Raw genomic sequence first — 22,281 nt, 5'->3', positions numbered from 1 at the left:
TTTAGCCAGGCCTTTCTGAATCAGCCAACTTTCCTCCAGTGCACATACAATCACCAAGTAAACCATTAATCCTCTCTGATGTCCTTTTTTCCCCTGAAAGAGAGGGACAACCAGATACCACACAGGAATCCATTTTCAGTCCAGCAAAATTTCCAATCTTGGGAAACTTTATACTGCCCCCTTCCCAATCCAACCAACCATGAGAGCAAACTGCTGGGCCAAGACATCGCTGCTGGTCCCAAATGACTGCCGGTGTCCTGTCACCACGTTGGTCACTAGGACTCGCCGAGACAAGCCTGACAGAAATAGGGATGGGACAGAGAGACAAGGATCACTCACAGCCTGGACAGGGAGTTTGAAGTCTGAAATTCTTTACGCTGGGAACCTGCGGAGTCAGTCATGGCTCACCTGTACTGAAGCAGTTATTTGCCTGGATGTTCAGGGACCATGCACAGGACCAGGCCCCAGGGATCCGGAAACTGCAGAGCATGCCGGGCCGTTCTCCTGTTGATGGGAACAGTGACTATAAAGGGTCGCTGCCCTGGAGGGACGAAGATCTCCTCTCTATGCTGCCAGGCCAGTGACCACTAGTTCTGGGAAACCTCCAGGAATGACTGGTCAGAAGGATCTATATCTTGGCCCCATTCTGGGTTTTGTGGTAGCAAAAAAGAGACACTCCACTGGGGTACCTGGCTCAAAAGTGGTCATTCTGATAATGAGCACATCTTTCCCGACTTCCCAGTAGTAGCATTAGAACTACTAACTGCCGTCAGAGAAGCAGTGTGGTGTTTTTACAAGAGGGTTTCAATCCCACATCACACTATTAGATGTGTGATCTCAAGGAAAACATTTTTAAAATAAGCTTTTAAAGTGATAACAAAATTGATAACAAATTCCAAGTATATAGTTTAATGAGTTAGCACAAGGTTAAGTATAGCTATACCATCATCTAGGTTAAAAAGCAAAATATTCCAGTACCTTGATAACCCTCCCAATTACCATCTCCCTACTCTTCCTTAAAGAGAATCACTCTCCTGACTTATGACACCATAGATTAGTTTTGTAAGGCAAATTCTGAACCTCTCTTTGCCTCACTTTCCTCATCTATAAAACGGGATGACACGTGCTCCTGCCACGTAAGCTTGCTGTACGATGAAACGGCAGGCAGCGGGCTAAGTGTGCCTCATACCCTCCACGTAACCTGCTGCGGTAGGTGTTCTCTTCACGGAGTTAAGCCATCTGTTCAAGTTGGTAAGGGGCAGAGCCGGGACCCACGCCAGGTCTACCCGAAGCTCTGCACTCTTAGAGGTCTGACCCTCGTCTAACTGATCCTAATTCTCTGCAAGACTGAAAACTTAATATCCAGAATGCTGCCAGGAAGGAGAAGTCCAACTGCCTTCAGGCACACAGAATGCAAACATCCCCAGCAGCACCTGCCATGCTTTTCTGCATGGTCTGTGCAGGAAGTCCAAATAAATACTCCGATCTCTTGCACTCATTACATACTCTTCCTAACTGTTCTGGCTGAGGTGACCCCAACGAATGGGTCAATGGAGGGGTGTGTAAAGATGCACCTGCTTCTAGTACCAATCCTGGGTCCAGTTTACAGAATCCTACTGTGCTTCTGTAGGCTGTCTCCACCCACTCTGCGGTCCCCACACCTCCTGCCCCAACCTTCACCACGGAGTCTACACCGTTCTTGTGACTGCAGCTCATAGGAGGCAGGGACCAAGACCTCCTTCAGAGCACCTCCTTATCCAAAGGAAAAGACCCCGGTACCTGGGTGACTACTGACAAACAGCGATGCTGGGAGCAGGGTGGCACAGCCTGGAGTCTCTGCGATTCCCATGAGGCACAGCCTAGAAAGCTGTTAAGGGCAGTCAAGTACAAGGCTCTCCTCTGGGAAGAGAATGGGCATTAGTACCCTTCAAGAAACTGTAACGCCGTGAGCCAGATTTAACACGCTTACATTTTCTAGATTTAGTTTCAGATTTTTTTTTCTTTAAATTTTTTTTTAAAGTTTGTTTACTTGAGAGAGAGAGAGAGAGAAAAAGAGCAGGAAGAGAGAGGGAGACACAGAATCGGAAGCAGGTTCCAGGCCTGAGCTGTCAGCAGAGCCTGACACAGGGCTTGAACTCATAAACTGTGAGATTGTGACCTGAGCCGAAGTGGGACACCTAACCAACTGAGCCACCCAGGCACCCCAGTTTCCGATGTTTTAAAAGGAAAAATATGTCACAGTTAAAAGACTCTCTGACCCCTCCCCAGTCCAATGCTTCCCCTACCCAGAATCACATTCTAAAATTGGTCTGAGGTCTGGGCCATGCTCTATTTCCTTAGAGTATCTTCTACAACTTTTCCATCTTGCTGTCTTCTAGATTCATCTGTATTAAAGCTTGTAGCTCCTGTTCCTTCACTTTCACTGTGGATGAATATACAATTCATCTGCTGATGGGTACTTAACTTGTTCTGTGTTTTTTTTTTTTTTCCTCTGCTGCTGGAATGAGCATCCCCTCCAGTGTTCCTGTGTCCTGCTCCATATGTGGGAGGCTGCTTTAAAGCAGTGTTTTTCTTGAACCCACTCTAGGAGTTTGATTTTATGCTACCACGCACTGCATTCATGCAAATAACTGAAACAGAAGTTTTAGAAAATATTTACTCTTACTAAATATGGAACCGATTATTTTCTAGTCTGTTTCATTAAAAAAAAAAAAAAAAAAAAGTGCTGCTCACGAACGGCAGAGGTCACGACTTGCAGTTTGCAAACAGGCTCTAGTGTTTAAACCCAGTGCGGAACTGTGGGGTCACAAGGGGTTGCAACTTAAAGGGTCTTATCAATTTACTTACACCAGCAGTTTCCCCCATCTGCCGAACTGGGCACTATCAGACTTTTAAAACTGTTGCTCGTCTGAACGGGTATAAAGTGACATCTCATTTTAACTTGAGTTTCCTGGGCTACAACTGGATGTGCTGATCCATCAGATCACAGCCATTTGGGTTTCCTTTCCTTTGAACTGCCTCCGCATGTCTACCGGGCCATCTGTCTTCTGACTGCTCTGGCTCCTCTCCCTTCACAGGCAGAATTCTCTCAACAGGAGTCTGTGTTTCTCTACCTCCTTGCCCTCCTGTCACTCTTCAGCTCACTGAAACCCAGGTCTGACACTCCTCTTCCAATCAGGTGTTCTCCCCAAGGTCTCCAGTGAACTGTTTCTCACTCCCATCAACACTTTCCAGTCTTGCCTGTGGCCACACGACACTTTCCAACCACACGCTCCTTTGTGGCCTCCACAACCGCCCTCTCGGAGTTCCCTCCTCAGACCTTCTCTTCCACCTCCATTCCCTGGCCTAGATCCTAAGCCTCTTGGACGCATGCCTCTCCTCCACTCCTGCTCATCCATCCCACCCTCTCCCCTGCCCTCGGTCTTGCAGCAGCTCTCTGCCTGAGGTCTCACCATTGCCAGTCTCTTGCCCACACTACTTTGTAAGAAATACCTCCATGGCCACAATCTTCTAGAACATTCCAGCAGCCAGGGCCCCACCTTGCCAGAGACTTCAGACATCAGACCACTTACTGCTATGCAATGTGCAAGCTCCCTTCTGCTTCTTCCTTCTGCTGTGAGCTCTGTCCCCTCCTTTCTGTATGGGATCACCTCCAGGAAGGCCACCCTAATCCCTTTCTCCCGCTTGCATCCAATTGCCCCACGGACTCACTATACAGACTGAGCACCTGCTGCGCTGCCATTTCTAGCACCTTGCACAGGGATTGCATATAAACTCAACAGATTTTGGAGGAATGAACACATACCTCAGTGAAAAATGTAAATACCTGCAAAGCAATCAAGCAACATTACTGATCGTCTGAATGTGTGATGTGTACACATCACACTGCCTTGGGTGGTAAGCCTCATGTTAAATACAGCAGTATGGAGAGTGCTGAAGCCATAAATAATAACACTGGAGCTGGGCAGCCCAGGGTTCTTTAGCCCTTCCTAAAGAAACCTCTTTTCCTTCTGGGTTTGGAGGGTGAGGATGTGGGGAGGGAGTCCCTACCCAGATGCACTTTCAGTTACTAGGACTAAGACCCAGGTTACCCTTAAACCCTATAGGATACTAACGGGGTCAGTATTAGATTTAACCCTTTAATAGGCCACAGGTTATTGAAAAGCCCAGTTAAGTACAACTTCGATCGAACCTCCCACCGTTCTTTGGGGGGAAAATGCAGAGGACAGGTCTAAATGAGTTCCAGGACCCTCAGCAGAAGCAGCGGGTGCACAGAAGCCTGAAGACTACCTGAAATGATCACCAGAGGGCAAGTAGCTGATGAAGCTACCACAGACCGTATCTTTAAAACCAATTATATGGATTTTTATCCTCTCCTTAGCCTAAGGAGAGAAACATGGGAAAATGTTATCCTGTTTTAAGATCAGAAATGAGAGCAAGGTTGTTTTCTCTCCTTTAAGACTTGGCCTCTTCTGTCCTCTTGTAACATCACAGTAACAGGTAGCCTTATCCTTCCACAGAATCGCACCAAATGAAAGCCACATAGAATTTTCAATTTACAGAACACACACAATTTTGTGTGTCTTATATAAAATGTATAACCTGAATCTGTGTTTTTAAAATAGAGTGTTTTAAAATAAAAGAAAATGTTTTAAAAACAGAGTGCCGTGGGGGTGCCTAGGTGGCTCGGTCAGTTAAGCATCTCACTCTTGATTTCAGCTCAGGTCATGATCTCACGGTTTGTGAGTTTGAGCCCTGCGTGTGGCTCTGCACTAACAGCACAGAGCCTACTTGGGATTCTCTTTCTCTCTGTCCCTTCCCCACTCACACTCTCTCTCTCTCTCTCTCAAAATAAATAAAAATAAAAAAAGAGAGACAGAGTGCCATAGAACAAATTAAAAAACCCCAACAGGTTCCAATTTTTTGAAACCATTATTTGTTGAGGACCCATGATGTGACAAGCACTGTGCTAAGTGCATTCATAGACATTAACTAATATTAGCCTCGTGACAACTCATGAAATAGGTGTTAGGTACAATGAGTGGTCACATAGTTTCAAGAACTCATTTATTATGGAAATGAACCAAGGACAAGACATATGAATGTGTGGCTCTGGCTCAAACAATATTACTCTCAGAAGCACGAGACAGACAGGTGTCTTGTGCATCAAGAGCCCTCAGGGACTCCAGGGGAAGGGTCTAGCTAGCCTGAAACTACGCTCCAGTGCTCCTAGTAGAAGAACCCTGATCGCTCTCTGAGAGGGAAGAGGCTACAAGAAGAGGGCTCTAAAGAAGGCCGTGTCTGGCAGGGACCCCAGGCACAGAGCCCACACACTCATGTCCAATGCCAAAGGAATCCCTTTTACTGATGTACGCCCTCAGCCTTCCCCCCGCAAGGGGTCCAGCCCACCCTCAAACCACTGCAGCTCTGAGTTCCTCCTCCTTCTCCTCAGGAGGATGTGGGGTTTCTGCCTAAGGCTTTACTATTCTTTTACAGATCTTTTTTTCTTTTTAATGTTTATTTATTTTTGAAGGAGAGAGAGACAGAGTTTGAACAGGGGAGGGGCAGAGAGAGAGGGAGACACAGAATCTGAAGCAGGCTCCAGGTTCCGAGCTGTCAGCACAGAGCCTGATGTGGGGCTCGAACTCACGAACCACGAGATCATGACCTGAGCCGAAGTCAGACGCTCAACTGACTGAGCCACTCAGGCGCCCCAGTTCTTTTACAGATCTTAACAGTGATGGCACATAGTGACATCAATGTCACCCTGGGACCTCGACTACTTCTCTGTGCTCCATGGGAATCTTTGTTCTCTACCTAGCTGCAATGCTCCTTCCTAAAGGGTGAGATGTGCACACAAAATGGTGCAGACCTCTGGCCCCTAGGACCACCTCACAAACCCCACAGACACTCAGCTCCTCATCAGGGCCTGGCCTGCCCACCAAACCTCTTCGTCTGCCAAAAGATACAGAATGTGGGAATCCAAGTGATTCAGCGAGGCCCAGCACACAGAGTTCACCTGGTGAGGAAACACACAGCAAGACAGAAAGACTGGTTTGACTGCCAACTCATGGAGAGAAATAGACAATGCCTGCCTATAGAATAACTAGTAGGGATACAGACATGGGGCTTCTTTCTTCAGGTCTCACTCCTTTTAAAGATGCTGGAACAAGCGTCAGAACAGGGAAGTTCCCTGCTCCACCATGTAGCGCCTTGAGAGGAACAGGGAGGAAGTAACCCCCAGGCTTTGGTCCTTTGTCGTCAGCATGGACCTCACAGTGAGACATCTAGTAACTTTCTGGTTTGGGGACGGGTTCTCGGCAACAGAAGGGGACAAAACCCAACTCTGAAAGGCATACTGTATTTCGTTTCATTCAGAAACCATTTTCAACCTGTATCCATCTTGTGGCTCATGTCCCAAATGAATAGAATGTCACACAGCTCTTTACACATGCAGCCATCACCCAAGTGCAATTTAAAGGTTGCTCCCTAGACGGCAAGCTGTGCTGTATTATATTTCTGTAACCTCATCTTTATGTATATTCTATTTATGTAACCTCTTTTTATTTATGTAACTTCTGGGTAGGCCACAGACTGGCTGAGTGACTGATGCACTGGAGGACTATCCACAAAGATAACAACAGCCCACTGCCCAGGAACTCGGTGCCTGGCACAGGCTCCTTCAGGTCACCTCGATCCTCTGGAGGGAAGGTCTGTATAAGCAGTTAAAGAAGCCTCTCAAGCCTAAAGAGGTTTCATGCCTTCTCCCAACTATTGACAGTTATTTCTCTTCTAAGAGAAGAAACTCCTGAGGCCCTTTTCTTCCCTTATAGGTTATCAAGATCTAAAACTCCATTTTCTCTTGGTAAAATGAGGTACCCAAGGTTCTCTCCTCTACTCTAAATGGGGCCAACTACTGCAGGCCCCCTGCATCCAAGGCAAAGGGGGTCGCGAGGCTAATGGGAAAGGCAACGTACCTTCCGGTTGGTGAAGTAGAGGTTTTCGTGCATATGCACCTTGAGCGAGGGGGTCTTCAGACCACGCAGGCTGATGATGCCATACTTGGAGCCTCCGACTTTGACATCATTCACCGTGAAGAGCCGGTCACTGTTGGTATCGGCCTGGAGGGGAAAGGAGACCATAGGTGACCTCCCAGGCTGAGCCAGGTGAGCTGCCTAAGACCACCTGCCATCTGTCTTAGATCCCATGCTCTGAGCATTTTCACTTGGTGAGTGCTCCCACCCACGAGGGAGCATGGAGGTAACCTGACTTGCACCTACTCAGTCCAGCTGTCACTGGGCAAAGCTAACAGGCATCTGATCTCGCAGTCCAGGAGTGGGGGTGAAGGCGATGAGGGGGAACTGTCAAGAGGCATGAGATCGGCACAGTGACTCCACTCAGAACTGGTTTGGCAAAGTCCCTACATCCATCCGAAAGAGCCACATGGTGACACGCAGCCATCATGAAAGCCATACAACGATGTGGAAAATGCTAGTTATAACTGTGAAGGGGTAAAAGGAGGAAACAAAACTGGATTCCCATTACATGGGCACTTTTCCCCTCAATGAGATACAAAAAACAAAAAACAAAAACCCACTGCATTGTAGGAAAAAATTACAATAGAAAATACTACGGGGCGCCCAGGTGGCTCGGTCGGTTAAGTGTACAACTTTGGCTCAGGTCATGATCCCACAGTTCTGAGCTTGAGCCCCACGTTGGGCTCTGTGCTGACAGCTCGGGGCCTGGAGCCTGCTTTGGATTCTGTGTCTCTCTCTCTCTGCTCCTCCCCGCCTTGCACTCCGTTGCTCTCTCAAAAACAAATAAATGTTAAAAAAAATTAAAGGGGCCAGGCTTGGGTGGCTCAGTTGGTTAAGCGTCCAACTTTAGCTCAGTTCATGATCTCACAGTTTGTGGGTTCGAGCCCCGCATCGGGCTCTGTACCAACAACTCAGAGCCTAGAGATTGCTTCAGATTCTGTGTCTCCCTCTCTCTTTGCCACTCCCCTGCTTGTACTCTCTCTCTCTCAAAAATAAGTAAACATTAAAAAAAAATTTTTAGGAGCACCTGGGTGGCTCAGTCGGTTAAGCGTCTGACTTTGGCTCAGGTCATGATCTCGCGGTTTGTGAGTTTGAGCCCTGCGTTGGGCTCTGGGCTGACAGCTCGGAGCCTGGAGCCTGCTTCTGATTCTGTGTCTCCCTCTCTCTCTGCCCCTCCCCCTGCTTACTCTCTGTCTCCCTCTCTATCAAAAATAAACATTAAATTAAAAAAAATTTTTAATGTAGTTAATAATTATTTCAAAGCAAAACCCTACATATTTAAGTGTTTTATGTATACTTATAAATACAACATACACACATACATGGGTTTGGATGTTGGTGAAACTGTATTCACTTTGCAAATTTACTTGGAAAGCACAGTTTCCTGAAGAATCATGACAGAGACTGGAATCAGATCTGAAAAGCTGATCTCTGGGTGGCAAAGCTCCCTTCCCAGTACTCTGGTCACACAGCCAGCCAGTCACGTCTAACCCTGGGTGACTGGGAAGATCTGGGCACTAGTGCCAGCCTTGTGTGAGATGAAGTAGGAGGACCAGGGGCTCAGGCCATACTCAACAGCATAGGCATCACCACCCAATTTTATGGAAGAACCCCAGGGAAGGAGCTCCTGAGGGGAAAGTACTGCAAGAAAGTTTTCCAGCGATTCAGGTCAAACTGTGCCCCCAAACACACGGGAGAGTAAAGCCAGGAGAGAACACAAGTCCTGGAATACCCCTTGCAGAAGGGCTCTCCTGTTGAGGTCTCCTGGGGCAAGACCTCAAGGGTGAGCACTGTCGCTTCAGATTCCAGTCCTTTCAGCAGACCACCAGGCTGAGGTTTTTCATTTTGTGTCCTTCTCGCATTCTCAGCTTTCTCCTGGCCTCCAGGAAGGACAGGGCTTACAGGACAGGCCATGATCTCCTGTGGTCTCAAGCTTCTGGTCTAACTCAGTGGTGTATTGCCTTCTGTTTGCAGTGGACTCTCGGTCCTCTGCCAACATTTCCCTGAACCCTAGGTTCCAGCAATCTCTGGCCTTAACCTTGGCTTCCAGCCCAGGTCTAACCTAAAGCAGAGAAGATGCTCTGCTCCCTGTAAAGGACATGACAGAGCTGTGCTGGACATGCAGGCCCAGGAGCACAGACCCTATAGGACCCTGCCACTGAGGTCAGAGCCAGCAAGCAAGGGAATAACACATAGTCGCTACTAAAGGATACTGGTGCTTCAGGTCTGACCACCAGATTATGCCCAGTATAGAAAGGATTAGAAGCCCCCGGTCCACTGTGTACCTTTTCAATTTGCAGACAACACACCAAAGGGAAAATTACATTGTGACAGTTCTCAATGTGGGGTGGGCTGAGGCTCTCAGATTAGATGACAAGAGCTGTAGTGGGGGTGACGATGGTCGGCACAGCCTGCCCTGCCAGCTCAGCGGCTGCCAGCAGGTAGCCAGTAGGCACTGGTTAGTACCATAAAACCAAGAGGACACCACTTGCTTTTGTGGCACTGGCTTCCGCACGGCTAGCCCCAATGAAAGCCAATGTTAAGCCATGCAGTGTCCGGGGACAGCAGCTATACCTCTGGCACCCGCAGGGCGCTCCCTCCCACTCACCAGTATGAGGTTAAATCGGTCGCTTGCCAAAGCGGAGGGATCCGAGCTCTGAATCTGGACCTTTTTCCTCTGCATGCAGCTCACTCGCAGCTCATGAGCTAAACTGCAGAGGGAAAGAGGGACGGGGAGGGCATGGATGTCGTAACGAGACACCCGTGAAGCAGACTCAGAGCCTCTGCCCTGGCCCACACCCTGGAGACCACCTCCCACTTCTCCTCCGAAGTAATTCTCAGCAATGGAGTTGAGTAGGGTCCTAAATCACCTCAATTGTAGAACTCTTAGGAAAACTAAGGCCAAGAAATGGGTGGCCCATTCATAGGGTCAAAGAGAGATGAACTAGACCAATCTGTCTTTGGATCATCTCGTACAACTCTTTCTTGAGACAAAAAGAATTTGCCTGAAAAATGCAAGAAACAGCAGGCCAAAGAGCACCCAGCTAGCAAGAACCAGGTATGGACCCCCTTCTCTCTCCACATCATGGCCGCAACCCCACTAAGAACAAAGCATGTTTTAGGGTGAACAGAGGTATTTCTACCTAGACCTTTAATTCCTTTCCCTCTCAGGAGGGAAATTCTCAGAGGCATACCCGACCTGACCTGGCGGATACCTCCTGCATGGCTGGCCTTCCCTGAAGGGGGCCTTGTTCCACGGTAAGTGCTATAAGGCACTCAAACTCAAGTTGTTTCTTCATAACATGAGTTCCGTGCACAGAAGGGAGACAGCAGAATGTAGGGGTTAGGAGCTCAGATGTTGGGAGTCAGATAATTCCACCCTTTCTAGCTTTACCTTGAGCCTGTCAATCAACTCTAAGCCTCAGTCTCTTCTGGAAACTGGGGGAAATATCAACCTAGCTCACAGGGTTTTAGTTAGAATTATATCAGACATTACAAGTATATAAAGTTTAGAACACATACATCTGTTTAATGCTCTATTTTGGGTGACAACTTGCTGGAAGAGGAGAAGGGAGCAGATATCGCATGGGAATGAAGCTATAGGGCCTCCTATTACACTAAAAATGATTTCAAGTAACACAGAGGAAACATCTTGAGAAATTTCTGCTCAGTTTCTCTGCCTAGATCCCCTCTCTCTTTGGCTTCCTACATGAGCCACTTCCCTTGCTCTACAGAGAGAATGCTTCACTCGGGGCTGGTTTTAGCAGCAGAAGGCAGGCTGTGAGCTGAGCCCCCCTCTCCCAACTGTGAAGACTCCTTACAGAGTGGTTATGTACTCCATCCTGACTGACTTCTTGGACCATGGAAATAAGAAATAGGAAAAGAATATTCATGAAGAAAACAACAACGAGGCATTGTCTTACCGGCAATAACTGGTGGCATTGAGAAAACCCAGCTTGTTCTTTTGGAGCAATGAAGATGCATTAAAGCCCATCCTGGCTATTTTCTAAATTAAAAGAGAAGAGAAGAGTAATGAAGTTTTATGTTATGGGATAATAGAGAATGTTTTCAGTTCCACAGGATGTAATGAAAAAGCAAGCGTACTAAGTTGGCAGAAACTATATGCATAAAGTTCTAATGGTCTCCTCTTCTTGGCAAGAGGAAAAGTCCATCACAAGAAAGAACGTGTGAGCTAGGAATTTGGTTTGGTGCCCACGTCCAGACTCCCCATCAATTTATGCCTGGGGAGATGAAGCCACCCCACTAGTGAACACAAGAATGGCACTGGTCACTCAGGTCTGCTTTCTGTTCGACTACTAGTGACCCCGGGGCCCCCATAAACCACTGAAATGTGCTGGGATGTAATCCCCACAAGGGATGCAGGAAATCCTCATATCCAAACCACATCCCTCGGTTTTCTATTTAAAATATACAATTACTGAAACCATTTCATGCCACTTCCCAAGATTCTTCTGAGAAAGGACAAGATGTGAGAATCACTGATGAAACTTTGCCGATAAGAAAAGGGGGGTGGGAGATTTCTTGCCTTCTTACTCACTTCATCAGATTACTATGGTGGAAGGTTGATGTCACATTCCCTCAAGTGCACCATGCTAAGTGTTACAGAGGCATCTGCTCGGCACCTCCTATCAGCAGTGGATGGATGTGGCCATCACGAGTGTGGAGCCCACCTTTTTCTGCTTGTCTTCTTCCTCCAGCAGCTGCAGCCTTTTGCTTTCCATCTCCTTGTGCCGGATGCTCTCCTTTGTGAGGGGGTTGCAATTGTTATGTCCGGGGAGCAAGCGGAAGTAGCGCTTCTTTTCCGGGTCAAAGTAATACCCTGGCAGATCTTTAGTCAAAAAGAAATGAAATCCACTTAAACACTGCACTGACCCACCTATGAAGGAACCCAGTGATCTGTCCACACCACCCCTTACAGATGCCTGTGTTTTCTGAGGGGCGGGAGGTGGGCTAACATTGTCACTCCCCATCCGACGCCCATTTCGGTCCTGCACTGGCGGAGCCGTTTGCCTCTGAATCCCCATTCCTGACACAGTCAGGATGTTTAGTCAGTGTTTTAATTTGCTCCAGAATTTCCTCCAAGCCGGGAACAGGCGTCGTTGACACACATGGAGTTCACCCACATGCAAGTGCAGACACACATGGCTAAGAAGGGCAGCCAAAACAGTTAGAACCAGATGATGAGGCAGGGTGAGGTTTCATCTTTTCTACAGGCAGGGACACAGGAGGTCTACCATCCAGCAGACGCCTCACCTGGCGCGGAAGAACTCCCAGCTGTGCCAGATGAGGTCGATGGGGCCTCGTCATCATCAGCACGGCCAGAATCCTGTGGGCTTTGCTGTGCCGCTGTGTTACACCTGTTGACACACAGTCACAGTAACTTGCAGTGAGGAGCTTGAGTCCCATTCTCTGACTGTGGGATCCTGCTGGGGTCAGTCAAGGCAGTTCCATGGCCTTCATTTCAACCCTCTGATTCTTCTGATTACCTGGGGAGCTCTGACCTCTCTTTTCCTGGAAAGCAGTGTTACCTACTACAAATATACAGAAGTCAGGGCAAGGTTTTGGTTCCTCATCCTTAACAGGACACGGGTCACAGTAATTCCCTTTCCTTGTCTCCACATGTGAGCATTTTGTGAGATCTTTTCAAAATTTCCCAATGAAAAGGGGAACAGAAATCTTTGCCAATGAGAATGTTACCAGCTGGGCTCATCTGTCAGCTCAACAGCAGTTACAGGGCCAGGTGCATTTCATTCTTTATTGGATTCAGCAGTACAAAGGGTTTAAATTTTACCTGGCTACACAAGCTTACAGATGGAGAAACCGGGGTTCAGGGCACAGAGGTGATTTGCTCAGTTAATACTGGGATAGAGCCATGGTTTAAACACCTGATTTGCAAAACTACAAGCAGCTTCTGTGGCAATTACAGGCTGAAGGATGTAACGATATAGCAAAACACCTAATTTTAGAATCCTGACAAAATCCACTTTAAAATCAAGAACTTCCTGCCTATCCCTCAAAGGAATACAAACTGAATCACTAGGCTGAAGGAATGAAAGAACCTTCTCTTCTGTCTGTGAATTCTAACTATGCCATTTCAGAGAAAATCATTTACTCTCCCTTTTTATGGCCCGGACCTTTCTGAGGCAGCTCATCTGGCTGCCGCAAGAGAAGGATTAAGCATCAAGAGCAAGAGTGATCAGCAGCAAGAGAAGGATTAAGCATCATGACAAACGTCCACATTTCTAGTCCAAGGAATGCTGTTCCATTCTGTCTGTACAGAGCCCAAAAGGTGGCTGCCTGGCGTGTTTCCACAGTACCTGCCAGGAAGAGTAGTGCTCTTTTTGCACAGATCACATCTCGCTGCACATTGGACTCTTGTGCGAAGGCCCGGGGCCCCCAAAATATCCATAGCTCTCCTTACAAAACATACAAACACTGGGCACCATCCTGATCTTTCCGCAACATGGGTCAAGTCTGGGACTCTGGCTCAGAGTCACCGATTTTATCCTGCACCTAATGAGGCCCACCATATATGAAGGGCCTGCTCAGAGGCAGGAAGCCCATCAGAGACTTTACATAACAGTATTGCAAACCTTGTACTAGCTCTCTTGTACAAGGGTGACTCAGAGTGAAGTAACCTGCCCAAATTCACATAGGAAAAAGCAGAGTGTCAAACCTAGACCTTCTGATTCCAAAGCCCTTGTTCTTTCCACAACACTTTGGTGGTTTTTATTACTGTTTAGGTTAATCTGTTCTAGAGAAGCTTCTTGGTATCTGGCATCTTCTGACCCTGTAGTTAAGACACCCGTCCAGGTTAGAAGGAGGTCTGAAGTACGGCAGAATTTTGAAATTGGCATGCAGGCTTTCTCTGGTGAGGAGGGGGCTGTGGAAAGATTTCTGCACGAAAGAAACACAGTCCAGTCCCAGAACAATATGCCCACCTACAGCAGGATAAGACTCCCCACAGCTCAAGGCCAACAGGACTTCTGGCCATAAGAAAAATAAGTTGAGAATGGAACATGTTTTATGCTGGGGACTTTGAGTACAGACTAAGTTTTACTTTCTAAACTAGGTAGCGGGTACATGATGTTCATTGTATTATTCTTTACACCTTTTTGTGTTTATTATATACAATATTATATATTTAGCCTTTCTAAGGACTTAGGCTAAATGAAATTAGGTCTCCGGAAAGCTATTTTCATTGGCTAGAAAAAAAGGGAGAGAGAGAGAGAGAAAAAAAGGCTGCAAAACAGAAAAACAGCTCTCAAGTTCTATCTGTTGAGGTCTCCTTCTAAGCCTCTGGCTAATACTCTGTACAGAGGTCATGGTCACTCTCAGAAGAAAAGAGTCCAGCCATATCTCCTAACTACTCAATCGGTGGTGGGCAGGCTGACCTGCAGCAGTGGCACTGGGAACGTGGGCCCCGGCTCAGACCCTGCCTTTTGATGAGAACCCTGTGACTCCCGTGCACGGACAGGCTGCACGTGCTGGGTGGCACTGGGCAGCAGCACTTGCCTCTCGTCAGAACCGTGTTGTCTGAACCAAGGGTTCTGCTGGTGGCCCCTTCGCACACGTCTTCTATTCTGCCTGTTGTTTTTATGCATTTCTGCTCCTAAAAGAGAAAAAAAAGAAAGTTTACACACAAATATGTGTGTGTATGCACTTTTCTGTTTGTTTTAAACAAAAATATTTTTTTAATGTTTTATTTATTTTTGAGAAAGAGAGACAAGAGAGAGAGCAGGGGAGGGGCAGAGAGAGGGAGATACAGAATCTGAAACAGGCTTCAGGCTCGGAGCTGTCAGCACAGAGCCCGACGCAGGGCCTGAAGTCACGAACTGTGAGATCATGACATGAGCCACAGTCAGACACTTAAATCAACTGAGCCACCCGGGCGCCCCTGTTTGCCTTTTTTTTTTTTTAATGTTTAGTTTTAAGAGAGAGAGTGCATGTGAGCAAGGAGGGGAGGTGCAGACAGAGAGGGAGAGAGAATCCCAAGCAGGCTCTGCATCATGACCTGAGCTGATCTCAAGAGTTGACACTTAATTGACCACCCGAGGTGCCTTTTTGCTTCTTGATGGTTCCTTCATGCTCAGAGCTAGGCAAAAGGATGGCTCAAAATGGTTTCTCACCAGAGCCAACACACCAAGCCTCGCCTATAAAGGCTGCCTCCTTTATAGGAGATACCGGTAAAATCCCATGCTCCTGAAGCCACTTCTTTGGCTACAGTTCTCCTACCTCACAGTTAACACCTGGCCTGCCAATCTGCCAACCTCTGGTTCCCTGGGTCACTGTGTGAGCTGATGACAGATTCTCACAATTACTTTAGATGGCAGTTGAGGCTGGCATGGAAATTCTTAGGTTATTCTTCTTTCTTTTCTTTACCAGATAACACCAGGGCATATAATTTTTCTTTCAATCCACACACATCCCTATTCATAGAGAACAGTTGACAGTGAACACTTTCTCCTACACAATTCCAGCACTGAGCAGGGAAAACTGTGAAATAACTAAAGGAGAGCTAGTGTGTGGGACTTCTCAACATGCTGTATAAAGGTTTTAACTTCCTGAAGTATGCTAGCTATTAAGGGCACAGGTGTGCACATGCACTTTTAAAAATAAAAATGAAATAAAAACACTTCTTAATGACATGTATTGCCATATTTCAAGTGACTTTTTCAAATCTTATATAGCCTGAAACCAGCACTTGAATCACAAGTTTCAACACTGGGAATCACAGTAAGAGGTCTTAAAAAGATCAAACTGTGGTACATGGACCAGCTGCTCTGAGTTTCATGCTTTTCCAACACCTGGTGACTCCCCCCACCTCCAACCCATGGGAGACAATGATGACATCTTGCCGAATACTTTTTTTTTTTACTGAATATACTTTCAAACCATATTCAAATGACATAACAAAATTAGAAAAACATTTCGAGGGCTGAATGCAGCCAAAGAATAGGCTAGAAATCTATTTGCCTCTATCTTCCAACTTACACTTCTGAGTGGGGAATGCTTATTAGCATCAGAGCACCAAAAGTCTGGACTTCTGGTCTAGTACTTACGCAAACATTTTGCGAATTCTATAACAAAGTCCTCAGTTTGCTTGCTTCAGACAGTCAGTCTGCCTCCCCCACCGGGTCATCCCATAACCCAGATTACTTTCACCAGACGCTCTCCAGTCCTGTGTCAGAATGGAGCACTAGTGAAGCAAAGTCTGTAGCCCTGCGGATGTGGAGTCATCATAAATGTCTTATTTTGTCTTAAATGTCTTAAATTGTCATCTTCTGCTGGGACAGTATGAATTAACCTAGTTGGAGTCACTCTCGACAACGCAGGGTGTTGCCACTGTCCTCACACTCTTCCCACTTTCTTCCGGCCCCTACTTGCTAGCATAGGTCCCTGCCTCACAGAGACGAGAGATGTGGCCAGGAAGGAACACCCCAACTTCTCTCTCTCCCTTCCTTCCACAAACATCTGCCTTTCATACTTCTAACGGTTTTCTCTCTGGTCTTGGAGAAACAGGCGTCCCTGGGCCTCTTCCTGGCAAACCCACGCCACCTGGCTGATGCTCACATTCCTCAGACTGCAGCCACCCATTCCCACACATGTTCCATCAATTTCCCATCCTTCTCTCGGCTTACGAACACGGCCAGGTTTTTCATTTGTATGTGCTCCGTCTCCGACCCAAAAGGAAGAGGAGTATTCTGAGCACGTGGTCTATGTGCACACATCCCACCTGTTGGTTTCCCAGTCAATCCTCAGCCCACTACAGTCAGGCCGCCTCCCTCACCTTTCTGCCGAAACGCTCCCGTGAGGTCCTACTTGCCAAAGCCAGTGGTCTCTTTTTAGTCCATTCCTACCACATGTGATGCCATAAAGCTTCACTCTTTCTTTGGCTTCTGGAATATCTTTCTCTTCGTTTTCCTCTTGTCAAATTCAGCCTTTTCTGGTTTCCTCATAAGTGTGTTTTCTACTGTTCTGTCCTAGATCCTCTTCTTTTCATACTTCTATCATCTCACCTGCCAACACAGATTCATCTCCAAGCCCTAACATCCCTCCTGAGCATCCACTTCTTCCACCACCACCTCTCCCTAGCTCCCCCTCTGCTTTTACCTATCCCTTTTTCCCTTCTCTGTAAATAATACCACTACCGCCGCCTTCACCTCTGTTCAACAGTGTAACAACTTTATTCATCTTCCTAAGCAACCCATTTTCATGGCTCCTGGACACCACACATATGGGTCTCCCTAAGGATCAATTTTCCTAATCTTCACTTAAGAATAAAGTTGTATTTACTAACTAGTTAAGTTACAAGCTAAGAGGCACTGTGCAGACAAAGGGAAATAGGTAGGACTAGTGTTAAGAAAATTGATGAGAAGAGGGGCGCCTGGGTGGTTCAGTTGGTTAAGCATTCAACTTTGGCTCAGGTCATGATCTCGCTCGCGGTTCATGAGTTTGAGTCCCAAGTTGGGCTCTTGCTGACAGCTCAGAGTCTGGAGCTGCTTCAGATTCTGTCTCCCTCTCTCTGCCCTTCCCCTGCTCACACTCTCTCTTCTTTCTCTCTCAAAAATAAACATTTAAAAAAAAAAAGAGAAGAAAAAGATGCCATACTGACATAAAAGGATAAAAATTTCTGTAGACTGCACATTCTATACATATGACCCCAGTTTGCTTTAATTATAAAATAATGCATGACTCCAGTGAAGAACACAGTAATGGTTAAGTCAAAGGCTTCAGATCAGGAGGTAGGAGCATGGCCTACCTGCAACCTTATTCTCAAAAGAAGGGCACAAAATGACGAGGACACGGTAAATAATAACTAGTGAGTGCTGATTTTGGAATATTTCTACACCATCACCTCACACAAACACAGGTTCAGGTTCTGCAACAGAATGAGAGGCTGACAACATCAACCAATCTGATAAGCAACATCAAGCCAAAGTCATTTTATTTTTTTCAAGTTCATTTATTTATTTTGGGTGGGGGGGGGGGGGAGGGAAAGGCAGAGAGAGAGAGAGAGAAAGAGTGAGAATCCCAAGCAGGCTCCACACTGTCAGCATGGCACCCAACGCTGGGCTCGATCTCACAAACTGTGAGATGATGACCTGAGCTGAAATCAAGAGTTGGATGCTTAACTGACTGAGTCACCCAGGGGCCCCAAGCCAAAGTCATTTTAAAAAGTCACAACAAATAGAAGTAGACTAAACACAGAAAGGATTAGAGTATGGTGAAAAGGGATCTTTTTGTACTTTTAAGAAGCCTATTTCAGGGGTGGGGAGAGTCTTCCCGAATACAGATCTAGTTCACTCTCAGCATCCACTTTATGCATTACACTTGTCCTTATCACTCTGTACCAAACTTTGTACTCCCATCTCATGTTAAATGTGATGTGAATTTTCTAAGCAAAGATCCTGCCTTGTTCCTTCCTCTGTTCCTAGCACCCATGACCTAGTTGGTTCTCAGTAAATGTTCACTGAACTAAACAAACACCAAAACAACCCTGCAGCTACTTTAAAATCCCAGGTAGCCCCTTTCTGCTCTAGGCACTTTCATTTGCTATTCAACACAGATTTACAGAGAACCCACTGAGCCCTGGGGAGCAGGCAGAGAGAAATAAACTGTGGTTTCCATTCTCAAGACACTAGTTGATCACTAGGGACGTAGATGTATGAACCGGTTCCCGCAGTGCCTCATAAGTGAAGACTCAGGTCTCTCCAGGTGTAGCAAAAAAGAAGAGAGTCATTGCTCTGAGTGGAAGGGCTAGAGGGGAGAGACAGTCTGAGTTGTGGTTGGAGTGTCAGGCAAGGGGGTGAGGGGCCTGCAGCAAGCAGTTTGCTATGGCCAGAGCCTAAAGTACAAGTGGTTGAGGGATGAGGCTGGAAAGTCAGGCAGGGCCAGCCCATGAGGCCTCTGCTATGATTAGACATCCATGTTGGAAAGGGCACTATACAGGCAGCACAGAGAATAAGCTGGAAGTTAAGGACTGCTGCAGCAAACCAGATGAGATGAACTCACCGGCTATGGAAGTGACACTTGGAACAGAGGATCTTGAATTTAGACAGACTCAGGTGAATTTCATGTGACAGGTGGAGACAGAGGAGTGAGGAACCAGTAAGTGACTAACTGGTAGGATCCTGACCTGGGAGACCAAGAATAAAGGAAGAAGAGCAGTTTGCGGGAGAGAAGACAATGAGACTCGTTTTGTACACACCAAATTCAAGATGCCTGCAGAACAGAGGCAGGCAGCTGTAAAAAGCGTCTGGGAATCCAGAGAGGAAACAAGGCTAAAGATACAGATTTGAGAGTCATCAACATGTGAGGACACAGACTGAGACAAAGGTAGATCCAAAGCAAAATATATAGTGAAGATCTGAATTCAAAATTAGAGATAATTTTATTGGATAGTAATAGAAAATTCACATTTATCAGTTTTTAGATCAGTGTTTCTTAACGGAGGACAATTTTATTCACCAGGGGACTTTTGGCAATGTCTGGAGACAGTTTTGTTTGTCACAACTTGGGGGAAGGGGCAGTGATGGAGGTGGATGACATTGCCAGTTAGTGAGAAGAAGTCAGAGATGCTGTTAACCATCTTACAATACACAGGATAGTCCCCTACAATGAATTAACCCAGCTCCAAATAGAGCTGAAGTAGAGAAACTTTTTTTTTTTTTTTTAAGGCTGGTTGTTTTGTTTTGTGAGACTGAGCATGAGCAGGGGAGGGGCAGAGAGAGGAGAGAGAAAATCCCAAGCAGGCTCATGTTGTCAGCACAGAACCCCGTGTGGAGCTTGAACCTACTGTGAGATCATGACCTGAGCCGAAATCAAGAGTCGGATGCCTGTATGACTGAGCCACCCAAGTGTCCTGAAAAACTATTCTTGATAGAAGTGCTCACCAACAATTTGCTAGATGAAAATGCTGAATCCCAGCTTCTTTGCAGCTAATTTGCCAGACAGGCATTAAGCAAGATGTGTTGTGGAAGGCTGGGCTTGGCTCTGCCCTTCAGAGAATCTTATAAGTACTTGAAGAAGAAAAATAATTTCTTTTTAAAATATTAATATTAAATATTATTATTTTTTTAAACATCTATTTTTGAGAGAGAGAGAGGGCAGGGGAAGAGCAGAGAAGAGAGGGAGACACAGAATCTGAACCAGGCTCCAGGCTCTGCACTGACAACAGAAAGCCCGATGTGGGGCTTGAATCCATGGACCGTGAGATCATGACTTGAGCTGAAGTCAGATACCTAACTGACCGAGCCACTCAGGTGCCCCCTTTTAAAAATTTTTTTAAATGTTTTATTTGTTTTTGAGAAAGAGACAGAGCCCGAGCCAGGGAGAGGAGCAGAGAGAGAGAGGGAGACACAGAATCTGAAGCAGGCTTCAGGCTCTGAGCTGTCAGCAGAGCCCGACTGCAGGGCTCGAACTCATGAACTGTGAGATCATGGCCTGAGCCGAAGTTGGATGCTTAACCAGCTGAGCCACCCAGGCGCCCCAAGAAAAATAATTTCTAAGAGACCATTATTCTGTTAGAACGTTAATTTCAAAGAAACATGATTTAATTTTGGAAAGTGATTGGGCAATACTTACCAAAATTATGATATGAATATACCTTATGACACAGACACACAAATCCTCAACAAAATGCTAGCAAATCAAATCCAGAAGCATATAAAAAGGATTATACATGATGAGCAAGCAGGATTTATCCCAGGAATATAAGTTTGATCCAACATAGGAAAATCAATCATGTAATACAGCATATTAACAGAATAAATGGAGGGGAAAACTCCATGTGATTATCTCAATAGATACAGAATGCCTCTCATGATTAAAAACTAGGAATAGAAACGTTATAACTTCAACTTGATATAGGGCATCCACAAAATACCCAAAGCTGGGGTGCCTGGCTGGCTCAGTCATTAGGGCACGGGATTCTTGATCTCAGGGTTGTGAGTTCAAGCCCCACATGGGTGTGGAGCCTACTTAAAACAAACACCCAAAGCTAACATCATACTTCGTGGTGAAAATAGTGCGAATTTTCCCCGAAGATAAGGAACAAGACAAGGATGTCCATTCTCACCATTTCTATTCAGCAATGTACTGGAAGTTCTAGTTAGGGGCAATTCGGCAAGAAAAAGAAATAAAAGGCATCCAAGCAGGAAAAGAAGTACAACTATTTCTATTTGCAGATGACATGATCTTATGTAAAAAAAAAAAAAAAATCCTAAAGACTACACAAAAAAACTCTTAGGGGTGAAAAATGAGTTAAGCAAGTTTGCAAGATACAAGATATTAAAAAAAAAAGTAGTTGTAATCCCATACTAGAAAAAAAAAATCTGAAAATTGAAATTAAAGAAAACAATTTCATTTACAATAATATCAAAAAGAATACTTAGAAATACATATAATAAGGTTAAGTGTATAACTTGTACATTGAAGCTATAAAACACTCAAAGAAATTAAAGAGGATCTAAATAAATGGAAAAACATCCATGTCATGGATTGGAAGACCCTGAGATTACTAAGAGTCTCATACTCTACTGACTAATCCAGCCATGCAACCCCCAACTGATTTTTGAAAAAGGTGCCAAGACTATTCAATGAGGGAAAGAATAATCTTTTCAACTGCTATGACTACTGGATATTCACCTGCAAAAGAATGAATTTGGATCTCTATTTCACATCATACATAAAAATTAACTCTAATGGATTCAATATTTAAAACTATAAAACTCTGAAGAAAATAAAGGTATAAATCATCATGATCATGGAATAATGGTTTCCTAGAGACAACACCTGAAGCATAAGAAAAAAATAAATTGGACTTCATCAAAATCAAAAACTTTAGTGCAAAGGGCACTATTAAGTGAACCCCCCCAAAAGTAATAAGACAACTCACAAAATGGAAGAAAATTATTTTTAAATCATATATTTGATAAGGATCTAGCTATCCAGAATATATAAACAACTTTAAAGAGGAAAAATAACCCAATGAAATAATGAGCAAAAAAATTAGACATACAAATGGCCACTTAGAACATGAAAAGATGTTCAACATCATTAGTCACTAAGTAGATGCAAATCAAAACCACAGTAAGATAGCACTTCATGCTTATCAGGATGGCTACAATAAAAAAAAAACACAACAGGTAACTACAAGTATTGGTGAGGATGTGGAGAAACCTCAAACATTGCTGCTGGAAAGCAAAATGCTGCAGCCACT

The 22,281-nt window shown here is 45.6% G+C and overlaps 1 protein-coding gene across 5 annotated transcripts in view; it reads right to left on the bottom strand.

Annotated features, from left to right (window-relative positions):
• DCAF4 (DDB1 and CUL4 associated factor 4) overlaps window positions 1-22,281 on the bottom strand; it is a 31,717-nt gene that overhangs the window by 4,213 nt on the left and 5,223 nt on the right. For 3 of the 5 annotated variants that reach the window (XM_040477599.1, XM_040477595.1, XM_040477597.1), the window contains exons 2-11: window positions 14,574-14,670; window positions 12,312-12,415; window positions 11,729-11,886; window positions 10,961-11,043; window positions 9,646-9,748; window positions 6,978-7,121; window positions 5,970-6,019; window positions 1,780-1,859; window positions 409-504; window positions 199-296 (exon numbers count right to left, since the gene is read on the bottom strand). In XM_040477599.1, coding sequence (XP_040333533.1) covers window positions 199-296; window positions 409-504; window positions 1,780-1,859; window positions 5,970-6,019; window positions 6,978-7,121; window positions 9,646-9,748; window positions 10,961-11,043; window positions 11,729-11,886; window positions 12,312-12,415; window positions 14,574-14,662 — 1,005 coding nt within the window. In that variant the 5' untranslated portion in view covers window positions 14,663-14,670. Of the gene's footprint in view, window positions 1-198; window positions 297-408; window positions 505-1,779; window positions 1,860-5,969; window positions 6,020-6,977; window positions 7,122-9,645; window positions 9,749-10,960; window positions 11,044-11,728; window positions 11,887-12,311; window positions 12,416-14,573; window positions 14,671-16,120; window positions 16,140-19,954; window positions 20,081-22,281 lie in introns of those variants that run through there. The other 2 variants (XM_040477596.1, XM_040477598.1) reach the window with 2 other exon arrangements.

This window comes from Herpailurus yagouaroundi, unplaced genomic scaffold (assembly GCF_014898765.1).
Source record: "Herpailurus yagouaroundi ecotype Mexico unplaced genomic scaffold, PumYag 141, whole genome shotgun sequence".
Classification (NCBI taxonomy): Eukaryota; Metazoa; Chordata; class Mammalia; order Carnivora; family Felidae; genus Herpailurus; species Herpailurus yagouaroundi.
The sequence above is the reverse complement of the archived record's forward strand: the minus strand, read 5'-3'. Positions and strand labels throughout refer to the sequence as shown.